We start from the raw sequence: 15,195 nt of genomic DNA, 5'->3' as shown, positions 1-15,195 counted from the left end.
TCTATGGCAAACAATAATCGCATTTTTTTGTGATGAAAGATCGCAATTTTTGGAGCTAGGGTTTATACTCTATTCATGTCTTTGAAAATGAAGGACCACATGAAGCAACCCTTGATCCAAAAAAAAAAAAAAAAAAAAAAAAAAAAAAGGCAATGAACCAAAAACATGGAAAAAACAGCATTACTATAAAAATATATGATTTTTGGACACTATACTGTATTCATAAAGCCCCTGAGCCTATTTTTTCTTAAAAAAAAGGCGTCATTAAAAAAACACACACACAAAAGGAAAACAGTATACAAAATAAAAGGGTGGAAGATAAAGAAGACAGACCTCTTACTGAAACTGATCGTGAAGATCGACGGAGGAATTGGATAGATCACAAGCGCGGTTGTATCTTCAGGTCTCTGACAATGTTTGGTTCATGAACAATTTTTTCAGGAACTTTAACGCAGCCCCATTTGGGAACCTCCCAACTGTGACTGGGATTGGCTATTTACATGCACCAAGTCAACGGTGATAGGACTTTCTTTGTGGAATATATCAATATAATATATTGTGAGAAGGTGAAAGGAAAAGTACTGGAGTCCCGCTAAATCAATCCCCAGATTCATGACTTATTTGTGGTCCAGTGCAGGTTTGGAAAAGGTTTCAGCCCCGGGTGTAGGTCCCAGGCTCGTTACTGGCCCATAAAAGGTTGCAGAGCCCGCACTTTAGGACAAATCCAAGAAGTGAAGAGGTGGCTGGGTCTGTCCTGTAACCTTGAGTCCGGTGAGAGCAATTTGTGCTTGTGGCTTTTTTTTTTTTTTTTTTTTTTTTTTTTTTTTTTTTTTTTTTTGGGGGGGGGGGGGGGGGGTTGTGTGGCCGGTAGTAAGCCACATGTATAGTTAGGTTATAACTAGAGATGAGCGAACAGTAAAATGTTCGAGGTTCGATATTCGTTTCGAGTAGCCCCTCAATATTCGACTACTCGAATCGAATATCAAACCCTATTATAGTCTATGGGGGGAAAATGCTTGTTTCAGGGGTAGGCAACGTTTGATCAAATTATACTTACCAAGTCCACGAGTGAGGGTCGGGCTGGATCCTCCGAGCAGTCTTCTCCTTGCAGCGTCCCCGCGGCGTCTTCCGGCTCTGAATTCACTCTGTCAGGCATCGGGCCTGGGCAGAGCCGACTGCGCATGCCTGCACTACAAGCGGACATGCGCAGTCAGCTCTGCCCAGGCCCAATGCCTGGCAGAGTGAATTCAGAGCCGGAAGACGCTGCGGAGAAGCTGCACGGAGAAGACTTCTAAAGGTAGGAGAAGAACCAGCGTTGATTGGCCGACTGTATAGCATTCGGCCAATCAATGCTGGTTCTGCATCGAACTTTTACATTCGAACAACGAGTATTTTGAATACCGTAGTATTCAATCGAATACCTACTCGATTGAGTACTACTCGCTCATCTCTAGTTATAACTCCTTATTACTTTGTTGCTCAGACGAGCAGGAATTTGTTTATTTTTGCCTGAAGTTAAGGCTATATTTTTGTTTTGCTCATTTGTGCCTGAAGTGAAGGTTTATTTATTTTCCCAAGGTTTAGTTACGTGTCCCTGTCTAAACGGTTTGGGTCCGCACCACAGCTTCTACCGAGCTAACTTACCCACAATATATATAGTTATTTAGTGACACCAGTTTTGAGATCTGCCATCTGTGCTATCATAGTACCATGTGTTACAGATTTGCTGTGAACTTCACCTTTCGCACTGAATTCTGTACAGATTTTTTTGGGGGGGGGTTCTAAAAAAAAAAAAAGGAGTAAATAATGTGGAAGCATTGATGAAGATTTTCAGTGCAGAATTCTCACAAAAAATATGTTACATGTGAATATAGCCAAGATTGCCTCATCAAATCTGTGTTTTTTTTAGCAAGGTCTCAAACAAGTGTGGGTGGCATCAAAAGTAACAGGCACTGCTGCTGGCAGGTGAAATTACTGTATCACAATCCTACCGTCAAGATCTAGCAAACTCAGGGACTGTTTACATTAGACTCTTGGTATATGTGTGAAAATCTCCCAACAGGTGTGCTGAAAGCAACTGCGTATATATCATACCATGATAAGCCAGTAACATGTGCGAGAACATGGCAGAGGAATTTAATGCCGATAAATGTAAATGCACTTATTATGACCGCGTGATAAATGGAATAAAAACAGGGAATAAAAACCAGAGCACAATGTCAAGCAGCAGCTGCAAAAGCAGATACGATCTTAAAGTGTATATAAAATAATATACCAATACAAATTTTACCCTCTGTATAAGTCTCAAATCGCACAAGTCTTTTTGTTGCAGTTCTTAAAAGCAAATGCCAGGTGTGTATATGAAGACACAGTACAAGATTTAGTTTTTCTATATACTTTTTTTTATGCTGGATCCAATCCTGGCTTTGGTTCACAAAACCATCAAAATCTGCCACAAAAAGACTGTGATTCCCGTCTTAGGGTGCATTCACACGGAGTAACCTGCCGCGTGACCTGGCACGTATACGCCGTGTGAGATTTTGAGCGCCGTATACGCTCTCATTGATTTCAATGGGAGCCTGGATCGTATACGCCGCGTTATTTTGCGGCAAAATAATGCGGCGTATATGAGCCTAACTCCCATTGAAATCAAAGCTGAGCTTTTGCACCAAGACCCCATGAGCTTTATGTTACACCCCTGGATGCCGATATACTCATAAGTGTATTTAACCATGCTTTTCAGTATAGTAGGCGCTTTTTTTGGCACGTCACGTCAGTAGGTTCCTTTGGGTATTTACAGCGTACATCGGAGCATTCACCTGGGTATACACCACAAATTTTCACGTGATCAGACTTCATATGGCCACAAACCTAATGCTTGTTCTGCCTATAGCCATCTCGACAGACAGACACATTATAGTCAATGGGATCCGTCGGGCTGTGTGTTACCACCGCCGGGTCCTAGTGTCAACCAAGCCTAAGCATCCAGGTGTTGAAAATGAAAATGGCAAGAACTCTACTGTAGACATATCTGATGGATCATCTTCCCTTATAACAGAAGGATCAGGCATGCTGAAATCGAACTGCCCAGTCCTTTTCCCTGGGCATGTGCTGTCGGGGAAGAGTTGGGAAGCCAACCATACACATAAGATGGTCTGCTAATCTCGGTGGAATTGGACGGTTTGGCAAACATTGGCCAAGCTGACTTGTTGGAGCTGCAGGTTACCCCTACAGTCACTTCCGCGGCCCTACTTTACATTGGAAACGTATTTGACTTCTGTAAAAATGAGAGCAGACAAAAGGCGTTGTAAATGGCGGCGGTAAACCTTATTCCTTGCTTTAGAACCATGAACCCGTCACTCCTGTGTGTATCACATACCCGCTCGTATTACTTCTGGGCACACGTGATGTTTATAAACAATATTACTCCCTGTACGGAGGATTTCTATTCCCAAGCGGATTTCATCACCCATAATAGATTGCTAAAAAAGACAACTGCTGTGTACGCAGCGGCGAGTTCTGCTGCAAGATGTGATAGAAAAGTCATTAACTTACATTTTAATTTTTCTTTTGTAGCACAGGTTGGGGCTAGGTGTAGTAATCGGTGGTAAATACCCTGTAGCAAGACTGGACTGCAAAGATGTGAATGTCAAATATCCGAAACCTTCTCTGGGTTTACGAATAGCCACGAGCGATACACCTAAAGGCCGTCCTATAAGAGCTGGTGGTAGAACACATTGCTCTTCTATCTGCAATGATTCTGAATGTATATTATGGTTATTTTCCAGAATTTGACATATTACATTACACATTAAGCAAAGACGTTCCAGAATAAAATGTCAAGTATCCTGAGCTCCTGAGGACATGGTCGGCAGATGCATCCGGTAATGAAGAGGACAACAAGCGAAACATATAAAGAGACTGAATATCTGCAAAGTCTGGACCGGAAGATCTACTGTGTATATTAAATTAGGGGGCCTGTATTTCTGTAGAAAGTAAGGGATGAGGTCTGTTTTTAGGGGTCTAGTCTGTGATTTGTATTGGTTTAGGGAATTTGATATGGGTCCTGTATTTAGGGGGTTAGTCCGGGGTCTGTAATGGTTTAGAGGATCTGGTGTGGGTTCTGTATATACAAGGTTTAATGTCTCAAAGAGACATTAAAGAGACATGGTGTAGTCTACAAAGAGACTATACCATGGCCTCCTACCTGGAGAAAATACACCATCCCAAACACAGACAGACCCTGAGCCGGTACCGACTGAGCGCCACCGCCTAGAGATGGAGACGGGGTGGCACAGGAAGACGTACAAGCCACAGGACAACAGACTGTGCCAGCACTGTGACCAGGGGGCCCTAGAAAACAAGGCCCACTTCCTGCTACATTGCACCAAATACTCAGCCATCAGGGCTGTCTACTACCAAAGACTCTCTGCCCACATCCCAAACGTAACATCGGCAGACAAGAAGAGGAAATTATAGATCCTACTGGGAGAAGAATAGGAGATCAATGCCCAATATGTGTCCACCTGCCACCAACTGAGGGGAAGAGGAGACCCCCAAGGGCTATTATACCTCAAGTCTGGTATCTGTATTTGTTTAGGGGGTACGCTATAGGGTCTCTGTTTACGGGGAAAATACGCAAATCTGTTTCCCAAGATGTAAATAGGGAAACAGTGCCTCTGTTTGCTGCCCTCTAGGGGTAGCTCCCTTGAACATCATGCCTGACTTTCCAACAAGCCTTTACTGCAAGGATGCGGGATTTTGCTAAGTCAGTATCCCAGCTGTGGACAGCGCTGTTTCCATCTGGTTGGATCTCTTCAGCACAGTGTAGGGAAAACTGACTAGGCAGAGGTGAGAGACTTCTAGACCAGGTTATAGGGATAAGGTCCTTCCTTGTCAGGCGTGTGGAGTCTTACCAAAAACCAATTTAACTCCACTGGGGGAATTATGGGAAAGGTGAGAAGGTGGTCTCTCCTTAGGGAGTGACATCATCCCCATAACCTGGTTGTTGTTTAGGGATTATGGTATGGGCTGTGAATATATTTAGGGGGTCTGGTGTCTGTATTTGTTTAAAGGGTATGCTATAGGGTCTCTGCTTAGGTAGTATGGTACGAGGCTTGTATTTGTTTATGGGGTCTGACTCACATAGCTATAAAGATAGTTTCTAAGTATTAGGTAAATACTATTTTGGGCAGTTCCTTATAAATTCATATAGGATCATTAGAGTGGGCAAAATGTAAAAATGAACAAATCCTTCCACTCATAATGAAAGCAAAAAAGAAAAAGAAAAAAAAAAAAAAAAAAACCCCGTCCCCTAATAGTATATTTCAGTAGGAGTGTTACATGAGCAATTACCTTCATATTCTAAAGCCTTTCTGGATTATATTACATATTAAAATCCGCCGCAGATCAGACATCCCCCCATGGAGACGGAAACATGCGCCCACATAACAGAACAATATCTGCTCCCTTGTCTATTTGTTATATGAAATTGTTATATACAAGGCACAGTGTGTTGCGCCATACAAGAATATACGTGTAACAATATTCTGTGCCACAAGGAAAAAATACAATACATAAAGAAGGGAATAAACAGGAATCAAAACAAATAACTCAGTCTGCCGAGCTCGGGATTTTATGAGAGAAATTTCTACCACAAAAATAATTGCGGTAGAGACAGCAGACTGGAATATAGTACAGAAAATACCGTATTAAATAGAGTATGGGAAGGAACAATGAAGTTCATTCAGATCTGATGTTAATATAGTCGGTCGTAGAAAACAAACATATCCTTCAAATTTACAAAACACGTAATACAGATGTATATAATAAGGCGATAAACATTTACAGCTCGTATACCCCTAGCTATACGCAGGGCAGTAAACATGACTCAACCCTACTACTGATAACTCATACATGTATATAGGAAGGGGGGGGGGGCAACTATCTGATGCTTATTGGCAGCCCATTGGGGCTACAGAAACCGTTAAGGGTGTGGGGCATACTATTGGGAAGGGTCGTCTATTCTGGTACGTGGTGGGAGTCTGATCTACAAAACGTACCTTTTATCGCCTATATCATGAATAAGTACCGGTATACATGATGAATGTTCATGACATCTTCCCTTTAGGGTACATGAAGACAGTGATTTATTGGTAATCTTTTTAAGCAAGTCATCATACAGTATGCTAAAGATTTGTATATATTATACATCCTACTAATATTAGAAATGTGAAAGTTTGCATGCTTGGATGTTCATTCCTCGATCACGTAAAAACAACTGAACAGATTTGGATTAAGTTTGGCTACTTTTTATCCCGGTAAATGACATGGCTTCACGACTGTTATGAATTTATGTTCACATACTATATTACACTGCTCTTACTGCAAGGAATATCAGTGAATTGCAGATTGCTGATAAAGCCTGGTCTGTTATCTGTATGTAAACACACAGATAACAGTGAGTCCATTGTGTACAAGAACTTGCATATTATCTGAACTGCTCCAGGCAGTGTTTAAAAAGCCCTTTAATCCAAATTGGCAGTTTCCCAATTTTAAAGATGCCTGGAAAAAGAAAATCTAATTTGTCACAAAATTCTAAAAGAGCTATGAAGGTAGCCAGAAGTCAACAGACTTTGCCTAAAGCGGAGCTCAGGGGGATCATACACGCCAACAACACACTCATTACATGGCGTCCCAGAGAGCTTCTGAGATGCCGGAACAAACACGGTGTGAGGAACAAGTTAAGCGGCAGGATAGCTTGACAGCTGCCAAAACGCCGACACAGGGGGATCATCAAAGCCAACAACTTGCTCATCATATGGCGTCCCAGCGAGCTGCCGAAACAATCACGGGCACAGCGCGAGGAACAAGTTCAGCAGCAGGACAACTTAACAGCTGCCGAAATGCCGGAACAGGCAAACCATTGACAGCAGAAATTTGCTGAATATAGGCGGATCATCTACGCCAACAACATGCAGACAAAGTTGCAGGCTGCGGCTAGTATTATATATTTTACATATATGTCCAGACACACATTTATTACCATTAAGATCATAGAACATAAAAGAATGCTCACAACCCAGGTGTCTGCATCCGGCTCTGTACGCGGTGCTGAAAACAGCTGGCTGGTGGTGGGTCAGACATCTAAAACATAGGCCATCAATATCGAGACCTGGAGAATCCTTGTCTATCCTCCTGAGTCTAGGTCCACACTTGTGCTGGGCTCTCCATCAGTGGATCTGAACGCCAAAGAACCTGTCCACTAAAACAGCGGTTACCCCTGGACCCCATGGGCTATAATCTCCGACCCCATAGACTTTTCTTTCCAACGATTTTTTTTTTTTTTAAATGTAGATTGTGAGCCCCACCTAGAGCTCACAATGTACATTTTTCCCTATCAGTATGTCTTTAGAATATGGGATGGAAATCCATGCAAACACGGGGAGAACATACAAACTCCTTGCAGATGGTTTTTTGCCCTTGGCGGGATTTGAACACCAGGACTCCAGTGCTGCAAAGCTGCAGTGCTAGCCCCTTCTCCAACGATTTTTGGCAGATGCTGCTTCGGAATCTTCTCCAGAGACTCCAACACAAATGTGAACCTAGTCTGAGCTCTGGTGGTCCGCTCCAAACTTGCATGCAACAAAGTCATGTAAATCATTTAAATGATGGAACAAAATATAAAATCCAGCATGCCCAAAAACCAGTTGAATAAGATAAAATATAACTTTTACTTCATATTGGTTAAAAAAGACAAAAAAATTTTCATCTTACAACATGGATCCAGAGAAGACAAAAACAGATGGCCTACGCGTTTCGAGACCTAGTTCATGGTCTCTTAGTCATGCCATGACTAAGAGACCATGAACTAGGTCTCGAAACGCGTAGGCCATCTGTTTTTGTCTTCTCTGGATCCATGTTGTAAGATGAAAATTTTTTTGTCTTTTTTAACCAATATGAAGTAAAAGTTATATTTTATCTTATTCAACTGGTTTTTGGGCATGCTGGATTTTATATTTTGTTCCATCATTGCAATTCACCTTTCAGTCAAAGGTTTCCGTGCAGCCCTTGCCACTATAATACACCATTCCTAGTTGATTCCGCAAGGTTGAGCGTGGTTTTTTCTGGACTTTCTTCTAATGTAAATCATTTATACAGACTAGAGACAGTTACTTGCCATTGCGGCCACCTAACACATAGCATTGCCAACACTTAGGCCAGTGTTTGTCTGCAGTGGTCACTCGTGTATGTGAGGTCACCACTGCAAAAGTGTCAACGCTGTAGTGTAATAGGCGCCTTGTTCTTCTTAAGCATTGCTTGCTCCTAGGCAATTTTCATAGTATTTTGATCAATCCCTTTAAGTACAGCCTTAACCGTAACTGGCAAGGGGTCACGTAGAGATATTAAATATGCTACGTATGCACGTCCCCTTTAAACTCACCCGAGAAAAAAAAAACAACTGTGGAAGTGGCCGATGTGCTGCTGACTCGCTGGTAACCCCGCAGCACCTGACACAATGATGTATTACAATTGTATTCCACGCATAAAACACTGACAGGTTGATTCATTTTAAAATAATAACATTGCATATTTTGGCATATCAATTGTGCAGATATTCACAAATAACCGCAGCCAGGAGGAATGTGCCGCGAATCCAACACCTTTCCTTTCCAAGCCTCGCAATTAACAATTAATATCCTGCTGCTCCCAGAATCTTAACAAAAAGCGTTAATTAACCAATTCCACCAAAGGGGGTTTATTCCGCCGTCACAACGCGGAATAAGTGTGATTGATACAGACCGGAAGATAGAAGAGTTGTTCAGGTATCTTACCTTAGGTTTTAGGATCCTGATTACTGACGTGCGGGATAATACATAATACCGCACAATGACATGCGGTGCTCCACGGCGCATTCGCCACTGATTGCACCGCAAGCTCAAGGAGAGGATTGATAACAATGTGATTGGATGATGTATTCACATTCTTATGTGCAGGAGGTTCAGGATTCAGAATGATCCCCAAGTATTGATTATGTATATTTATAAGTAGTAAGCTAGGTTATAGATGGAGAAGACAGACGCAATGAGAATCCTTGAAGGGAACCTGTCGCAGTCCAATCTGTAAGGGTAGGTTCACATCTGCGTTCAATCACGGTTCGGGGATTTGTCCCCTATTCCGCTTGAAAAAGGCAGAGAGAAAAGTCTGCGGTGTACCCTGTCATAGTCTATGGGGTCGGCGGGTAACCGTTTTTTTTATTCGCCTTTTTTGAGTTGCCAAGCAGACATATAGAACAGAAACCCAACTCAGGTGTGAATCTAGCTTAAGCAGGATGTTATAGAGCAGGAGGAGCGGAGAAGATGGATGTATAGTTTTATGGGGTAAGATTTAGTATAACCTGCAACTTCTTCATCACACTGGGCTTAGGAGTCCAATGGGTGGTGCTACAGTGATGAATAATTATCTCTGTATGTACATCAAGGGGGTTAACTGGGAGTTATAACGCTTACCAGTGAATTCCCTGCACGGGTTAGCATTATTACTGTGACACTTTTGGGTGCCACGGCTCCAACTATTAGCTAACTGAAAGGGTACTGGTATTGGACCTTGCCCAGATGATACTGCTGACCTATCCTAAGGATAGGAGATCCAACAGCTAAATCCTGGGAAACCCAGGTTACATCATGAGCAGTTACACTAAAATCCTATACCTGGTTTAGGTGTGGACTGTATGGCAGTGTCCCTGACCAGGATAAAAGTCCCTGCACCTGACATAAAAAGCAGAAAGGGCATATTATATACCATCACAAAGCGGTCCGTGCACTGAATTCAGCACATGTTCAGTTTTGTTTGTATCTGCTCCTGTTGAAGAGATATCTGTTGTTGAAAATCACGGCGCTGATATCTCTGTACTGTCAGAGGGGCCGTCCTTACAGCTCCGTGCCATTACTGGGTGGTGGGGAATGCCCCCTTCACAGTACAAAACTATAGAGGTTGTCAGAAAGTGACAGAGTGCAGGAGTCCAGATATATCAGGCCCAGGTTTCTGACCTATGTGTGGTCCAGGGTGGATCTAGAGTAGGCCTCAGCCCAGGTGTAGATCCTGGGCTCATTACCGGACCAGAAAAAGGCTGCAGCTCCTGCACTCCAGTGTAGTTCCATGGAGTGAAAGAAGGTGTTTGGTTCTGTCCTGTAACCCTGAGTCCGGTGAGACAATACTGCGCTTGTTTTGTTCGTGTCACTGGAAGTAAGCCAAATGTATACAGTAATTAGGTTATCAGTTCTGTTTAGTTGCTCAGACGAGCAGGTTTTTATTTTGCTTTTGTATGAAGTTAAGGCTGCATTTTGTTTTGCTCATTTTTGTGCCTGAAGTGAAGGTTTATTTATTTTCCTTTTTTTTCCCCTAAATAATACAGTTTACTGCATTTTGTGTCCCTGCCTTGACTGTTTGGGTCTGCACCACTGCTTCTACCAAGCTAAATTCCCCAGAAGGTATACCACCACGGGGACCTTCCCCACCACCCACCAATGACGCAAGGCTGTAAGGCTATCTACCCATGACAGTACAGTGATATTGGTAGCCAAAGTAATGGCACTGATACCTCTGCGATGAGGTAAGATATTCCCTTCATTTCAGTTTTGTAATGGTGCATAACATGTTCTGTTTTAGAGGAAAGGCAAGGCCCTCTTTTGGGAGCTTTAAACACAGAAAATTCAGAAAAAAATTAAAAAATAATATTCCATTTTGTCACATATTACAAATACAAATGAGAACTGTATAAAGAGTCCCACGAGCTCAGTAAGACAACTGGCTGGGGCAGCAGTTCTGTCTGCAGTAGGACAAACAGACTTTTATGTTCTGACTCCTCAGCCGACCACCACTAACTAAAGATGGATCAGATGAGCAGATTAACCCTTAAGTCCTTAGCAGGAATTCTACCAGATTCTGTTTTCAGGATCAGACACAACAAGCTGCAGGCTACACAAACATTGAAAGCCTCCATATGTCTCGTGTCATTTTTATATTCATTTCTCGATGTAAATGTCAGGACCTGACTTGGATTACCATTTCCTCCGGATTTCTCAGCGGAGAGGATGGCGACATTCTTACCATTTGCTCTTAATTTGTAAACTGCACTAAAAATGACAAGCAGAAGCCGGTTGCTCTGGCAATACCTACATCTAACAGCTATATATAGAGCGGTGTTCATACATGTCCCCTACAGTGTAGAATGAAAAACAAAATTCTCCAGAACGGCTTGGCAGGGAAATCATAATGCCGTTTTAGGCAGGGTGGCAATAATCACTATAATCAGCTTTATGAGAATGACGTCCTCAGCCCCGCGTCCTCTCCTCTACCCGTAATGCTAGACTTCGTTTCCGACACCCAGTACACGGTGTATCACCCACGGCCAGGCCACCCCGCACAAAAAGTTGCTACGAAAAAGAAATTCGGAACGAAAAAATACCCTTACCTGGTCTTGAAGCGACATCACGGGATTATTTTTGGTCGTATTAATATGAAGCACGTGATATTTGTTTTTTGCACATAGGTCATAGGCAATGTTTGTGAATGACGTGCTGGCAGTCTTAGGAACTCTATTATAGATGATCAAAATGTCGTCATCTTCGTCGAGCGGGGTGTCTTGTCGGGATCCATCCATGGAATGGCGCTGTTCTATTTCCCGTACTTCATGGCGTGCGATTGCCCTCTCTGAAATAGAGTTATGGAGGTGTATCAGTAACATTCATGTTATAAGGTATGCGCTTACAATTCGGAGGTTTATGTACCAATATTGAATGCTTTAGACCACCCAAAACTCCAATACCACGTTTTTTTTCTACCATACTCTATTACTGGGCTGGGGAAATTTGTCCAACTATGGGAGGGACAATGGCATACATGTGGGGTCCCAAGGCACAGAAATCATATCATTGGACATATATATTGACAAACCTTAGCATCAAGGACCTACAGATCACAGGGTCAAACGTTGCACTTATGGGGGGTCCTTTGCCGTGTATAATACTATGCACGACTCACCTGGGTAGTTGGTGAAGAAGGAGGTGGAAAATTGACCAAAGCATCACAAAAAGGGCATGTCATGGGAAACACTAGGCCGTCACATAGCACCATAATGAGGGGATCTAGAGCCATGATACCCCACTATCTTCTATGTGTGCCACACCGGCACCTTAAAGGGGTATTCCCTTCTCTAAGATATGCCATCACGTTATCATCGATAAGGGGTCTGACCTCAGGAAGATAAAAGAATGGGGTAATCCCTGTATGGTATGGATGGCTGGAAGGGCAGGGAAATGGGTCACCACTTTAAGATATAATAGGAGTACCTTTATGAAATGCTAATGTAACTTAAAGGGGCATTCCACGATACGTAACTGACAATGATCCATCCTTAGGATAGGTCATTCATTAAAAATGGTCAGGGGTCCGACACCCAGCCCTCCGCCCGATTGGCTCTTCGAAGGGACTGCAGCATTTGGGGAGCTCTGCACCCACTTCAGTACTTATTGACCGATAAATGTGACATCACCTGACCTGCTGCTTCTACAGATGATCTTCGGGGGTCACGGGTGTTAAACCCCCATGAATCTTCCATTGGTCCCAAAGATATGTCATCAGTTAAAAAGTCCCAAAAAACTCCTTTAAGACCATAGAAACATGAAAACCACACTAATGGTATAAACCTACCTATGATCTTAAGACAACATGATCTTAAAAAATTCACTAACATTGCATTCGATGGCTCCAACTTGATAACATTTGGACAAATTCCTTTTTACTGCCCTTCCATTCTGAAATGCATAGACGTGTAATTCTACTATAAGAAGCTACGCAACATGGTTTCCCGTTAAGAAGAAATCAACAAAGCAATTACCCCTGCCCTAAAGACACAGTCTAAGCATATTACCCCCAGGGATCTAAAGCCACACTTCAAGAAAAGAAAAACAATCCTTCGGAGAGGCCTTTAGTGTAAGACGTTGCGCTCTACAGTCAGTCCCAATGGACGAGCCATGCTAACTTTACCCACGTGTAACAGGCAGCCAGACACTAGATACTCCCATGGTCCAAAACCACAATTCATTTCCCACCTCAGAAACAACCTTTTGTCCACAGGTCCATTTAGGGCTTATGGATGTCATCGAACAGTGTCCATGGAGGGTCTGGGCAACAGCTGGTGGCCCAGGGATAGGATGAAAACATCATGTGTCACTTACGTAGGAGCTAGCCCAGTGCTCACACACATTAATGCTCTCCGACTCATATTCCTGCTCTTTACCCACCAGACACATCAACTGAGCTGAGCTTACATATCTTCTCAATAGGAGGAACGGAGTGTATCTAAGGCAGCGGCATACCACCCCAAAAAGCTAAAGGTTTAGGGATGATAGGGCAGAAATGGTAGGTTGAGCTGACAAGAATAAGACACCAATATCCAATTGGTGAAGGCTTGACCCTCGACACCTCCTCCCATCACCAGAGGATGGAGCAGGAAGCAGACAGCGCTGTGCTCAGTGTAGTGGCCAGATCAGGGTATTGCAGATGTGTTCCTATTCACTGGAATGGGTCCCAAACTGCAGTGACTCAGTTACACCACTACACAAAACGGGGTACCGGTTTCTTGTTCCATATTCTTATGTGTCTTACCCGCTCAGATCCAACATCGCATATTTTAGCCTGGAAAACCCTTTTAAAGAGGACCTTTCACCTGCTGGGGCACATGTGGTGTAATACACCGCTAGAAATCCCACAGTGCGCCGAATTCACTATCGGCTTTCCTGTTCTGTGCCCCCGGTGAAGAGCTATCGGTGCTGGTACTGTAGCTCTTCACTGTCAGAAGGGTGTTTCTGACAGTCAGTCAGGGATGCCCTTCCTCACAGCAGTGTCTATAGTGCTGTACTGTCAGAGGAGGTCTTCCTTACCATCCAGCCATGACGCTGTGCGGTGAGGAACGCCCAACCAGTAATAAGTAAGAGTTCTGTCAGGAGTAGGGGAGGCGTTCCTCACTGCTCAGTGTCATGGCTGGGAAGTAAGGAGCGCCCCCTCTCACAGTACAGGGTAATAGACGCTACTGTGAGGAAGGGTGTTACTGTCAGAAACGCCCTTCTGACAGTGAAGAGCTATGGTACCATCACCGATAGCTCTTCAACGGGAGCACAGAACGGGAAAGCCAATAGTGCGCTGAATACACCTCCCCAGGGCTCCAGCACAACTCTCTGCTGTCTTTGACGCTTCTGGTTGACTTGAGGAACCGCTGACTGGGCCTCAGTTTCACGTGGCATTGTAATGCATAGATGCAAGCATTGCGATGCCACATGACTTCAGCAAGCAAGAAGCGCTGAAGACAAGAGAGAATCATGCCAGACTGGTAACACTGTTTTTTATGTTTTCTCACCTCCCCTGGATCTCTGCTTATTATACTTTGGGGTCTGAAGAGTATATTGGTCACTCTGAGTTCTATGAATAGATGATATCTGTCATTGCAATTCTGCCTGTGCTGATAATGATGTTGCTGTTGATAATAAATAAATGACGAGGTGTCACTATTATTAGGCTTAGTGGCCAGAGTGAAATCTGCAGGATTTTTTTTTTTTCTAACATATATATTGACAAAAACTTAAATAAAAACAAATACTAACAAATACTTTTAGCATAAAAATGTGATATAAAAAAATATTCTGCACATTCCCTTGAAGGATTTTCACTCACCACCCAAAGTCTTAAATACTTAACGTGTACATTATCGTTTTAGCTGAAATAATAAAGTAATCTTTTACAGCATCCATTATACAAGAATTTTTTTGGTGTCATCTTAAAGCATCGTGACAAAGTAATTATTACCCAATAATCAAAACATTCCGTATTTAATTATCGCCATAACAAATGCTTTCGATGTAAAAACGCATTAATGAAATGTCAGGTTGGGAAAGATGCAGGGGAACGTAAACAGCGCCTTGAACTTTACAAAGCACTTTTTCACCAGGCAAGTACATTGTGACATTTTACCCAGTAATTTCCAACCCACAGGAGAGCCGATTGTCATTTATTATGTACAGCTTGGCGCCCAATTACAAATCCGTTTGGCATATATTTTCCTTTTCATTATGTTCTGTAGCCTTTATTATCATCCCCGGAATGAGGGAAAAAATGTTAAAATAGATTCCACGTCACATC

General features: G+C 42.9%; 1 protein-coding gene across 1 annotated transcript in view; it reads right to left on the bottom strand.

The window, feature by feature from the left end:
* The window catches only part of HS2ST1 (heparan sulfate 2-O-sulfotransferase 1), a 102,904-nt gene that overhangs the window by 19,075 nt on the left and 68,634 nt on the right, over positions 1 to 15,195 (bottom strand). The window contains exon 2 of the mRNA XM_075287971.1: positions 11,474 to 11,712. Within this exon, the coding sequence (XP_075144072.1) occupies positions 11,474 to 11,712 (239 nt within the window). The remainder of the gene's footprint in view (positions 1 to 11,473; positions 11,713 to 15,195) is intronic.

Source organism: Leptodactylus fuscus, chromosome 9 (assembly GCF_031893055.1).
Source record: "Leptodactylus fuscus isolate aLepFus1 chromosome 9, aLepFus1.hap2, whole genome shotgun sequence".
Taxonomy (NCBI): Eukaryota; Metazoa; Chordata; class Amphibia; order Anura; family Leptodactylidae; genus Leptodactylus; species Leptodactylus fuscus.
This window is presented reverse-complemented; position numbering and strand designations above follow the sequence as displayed.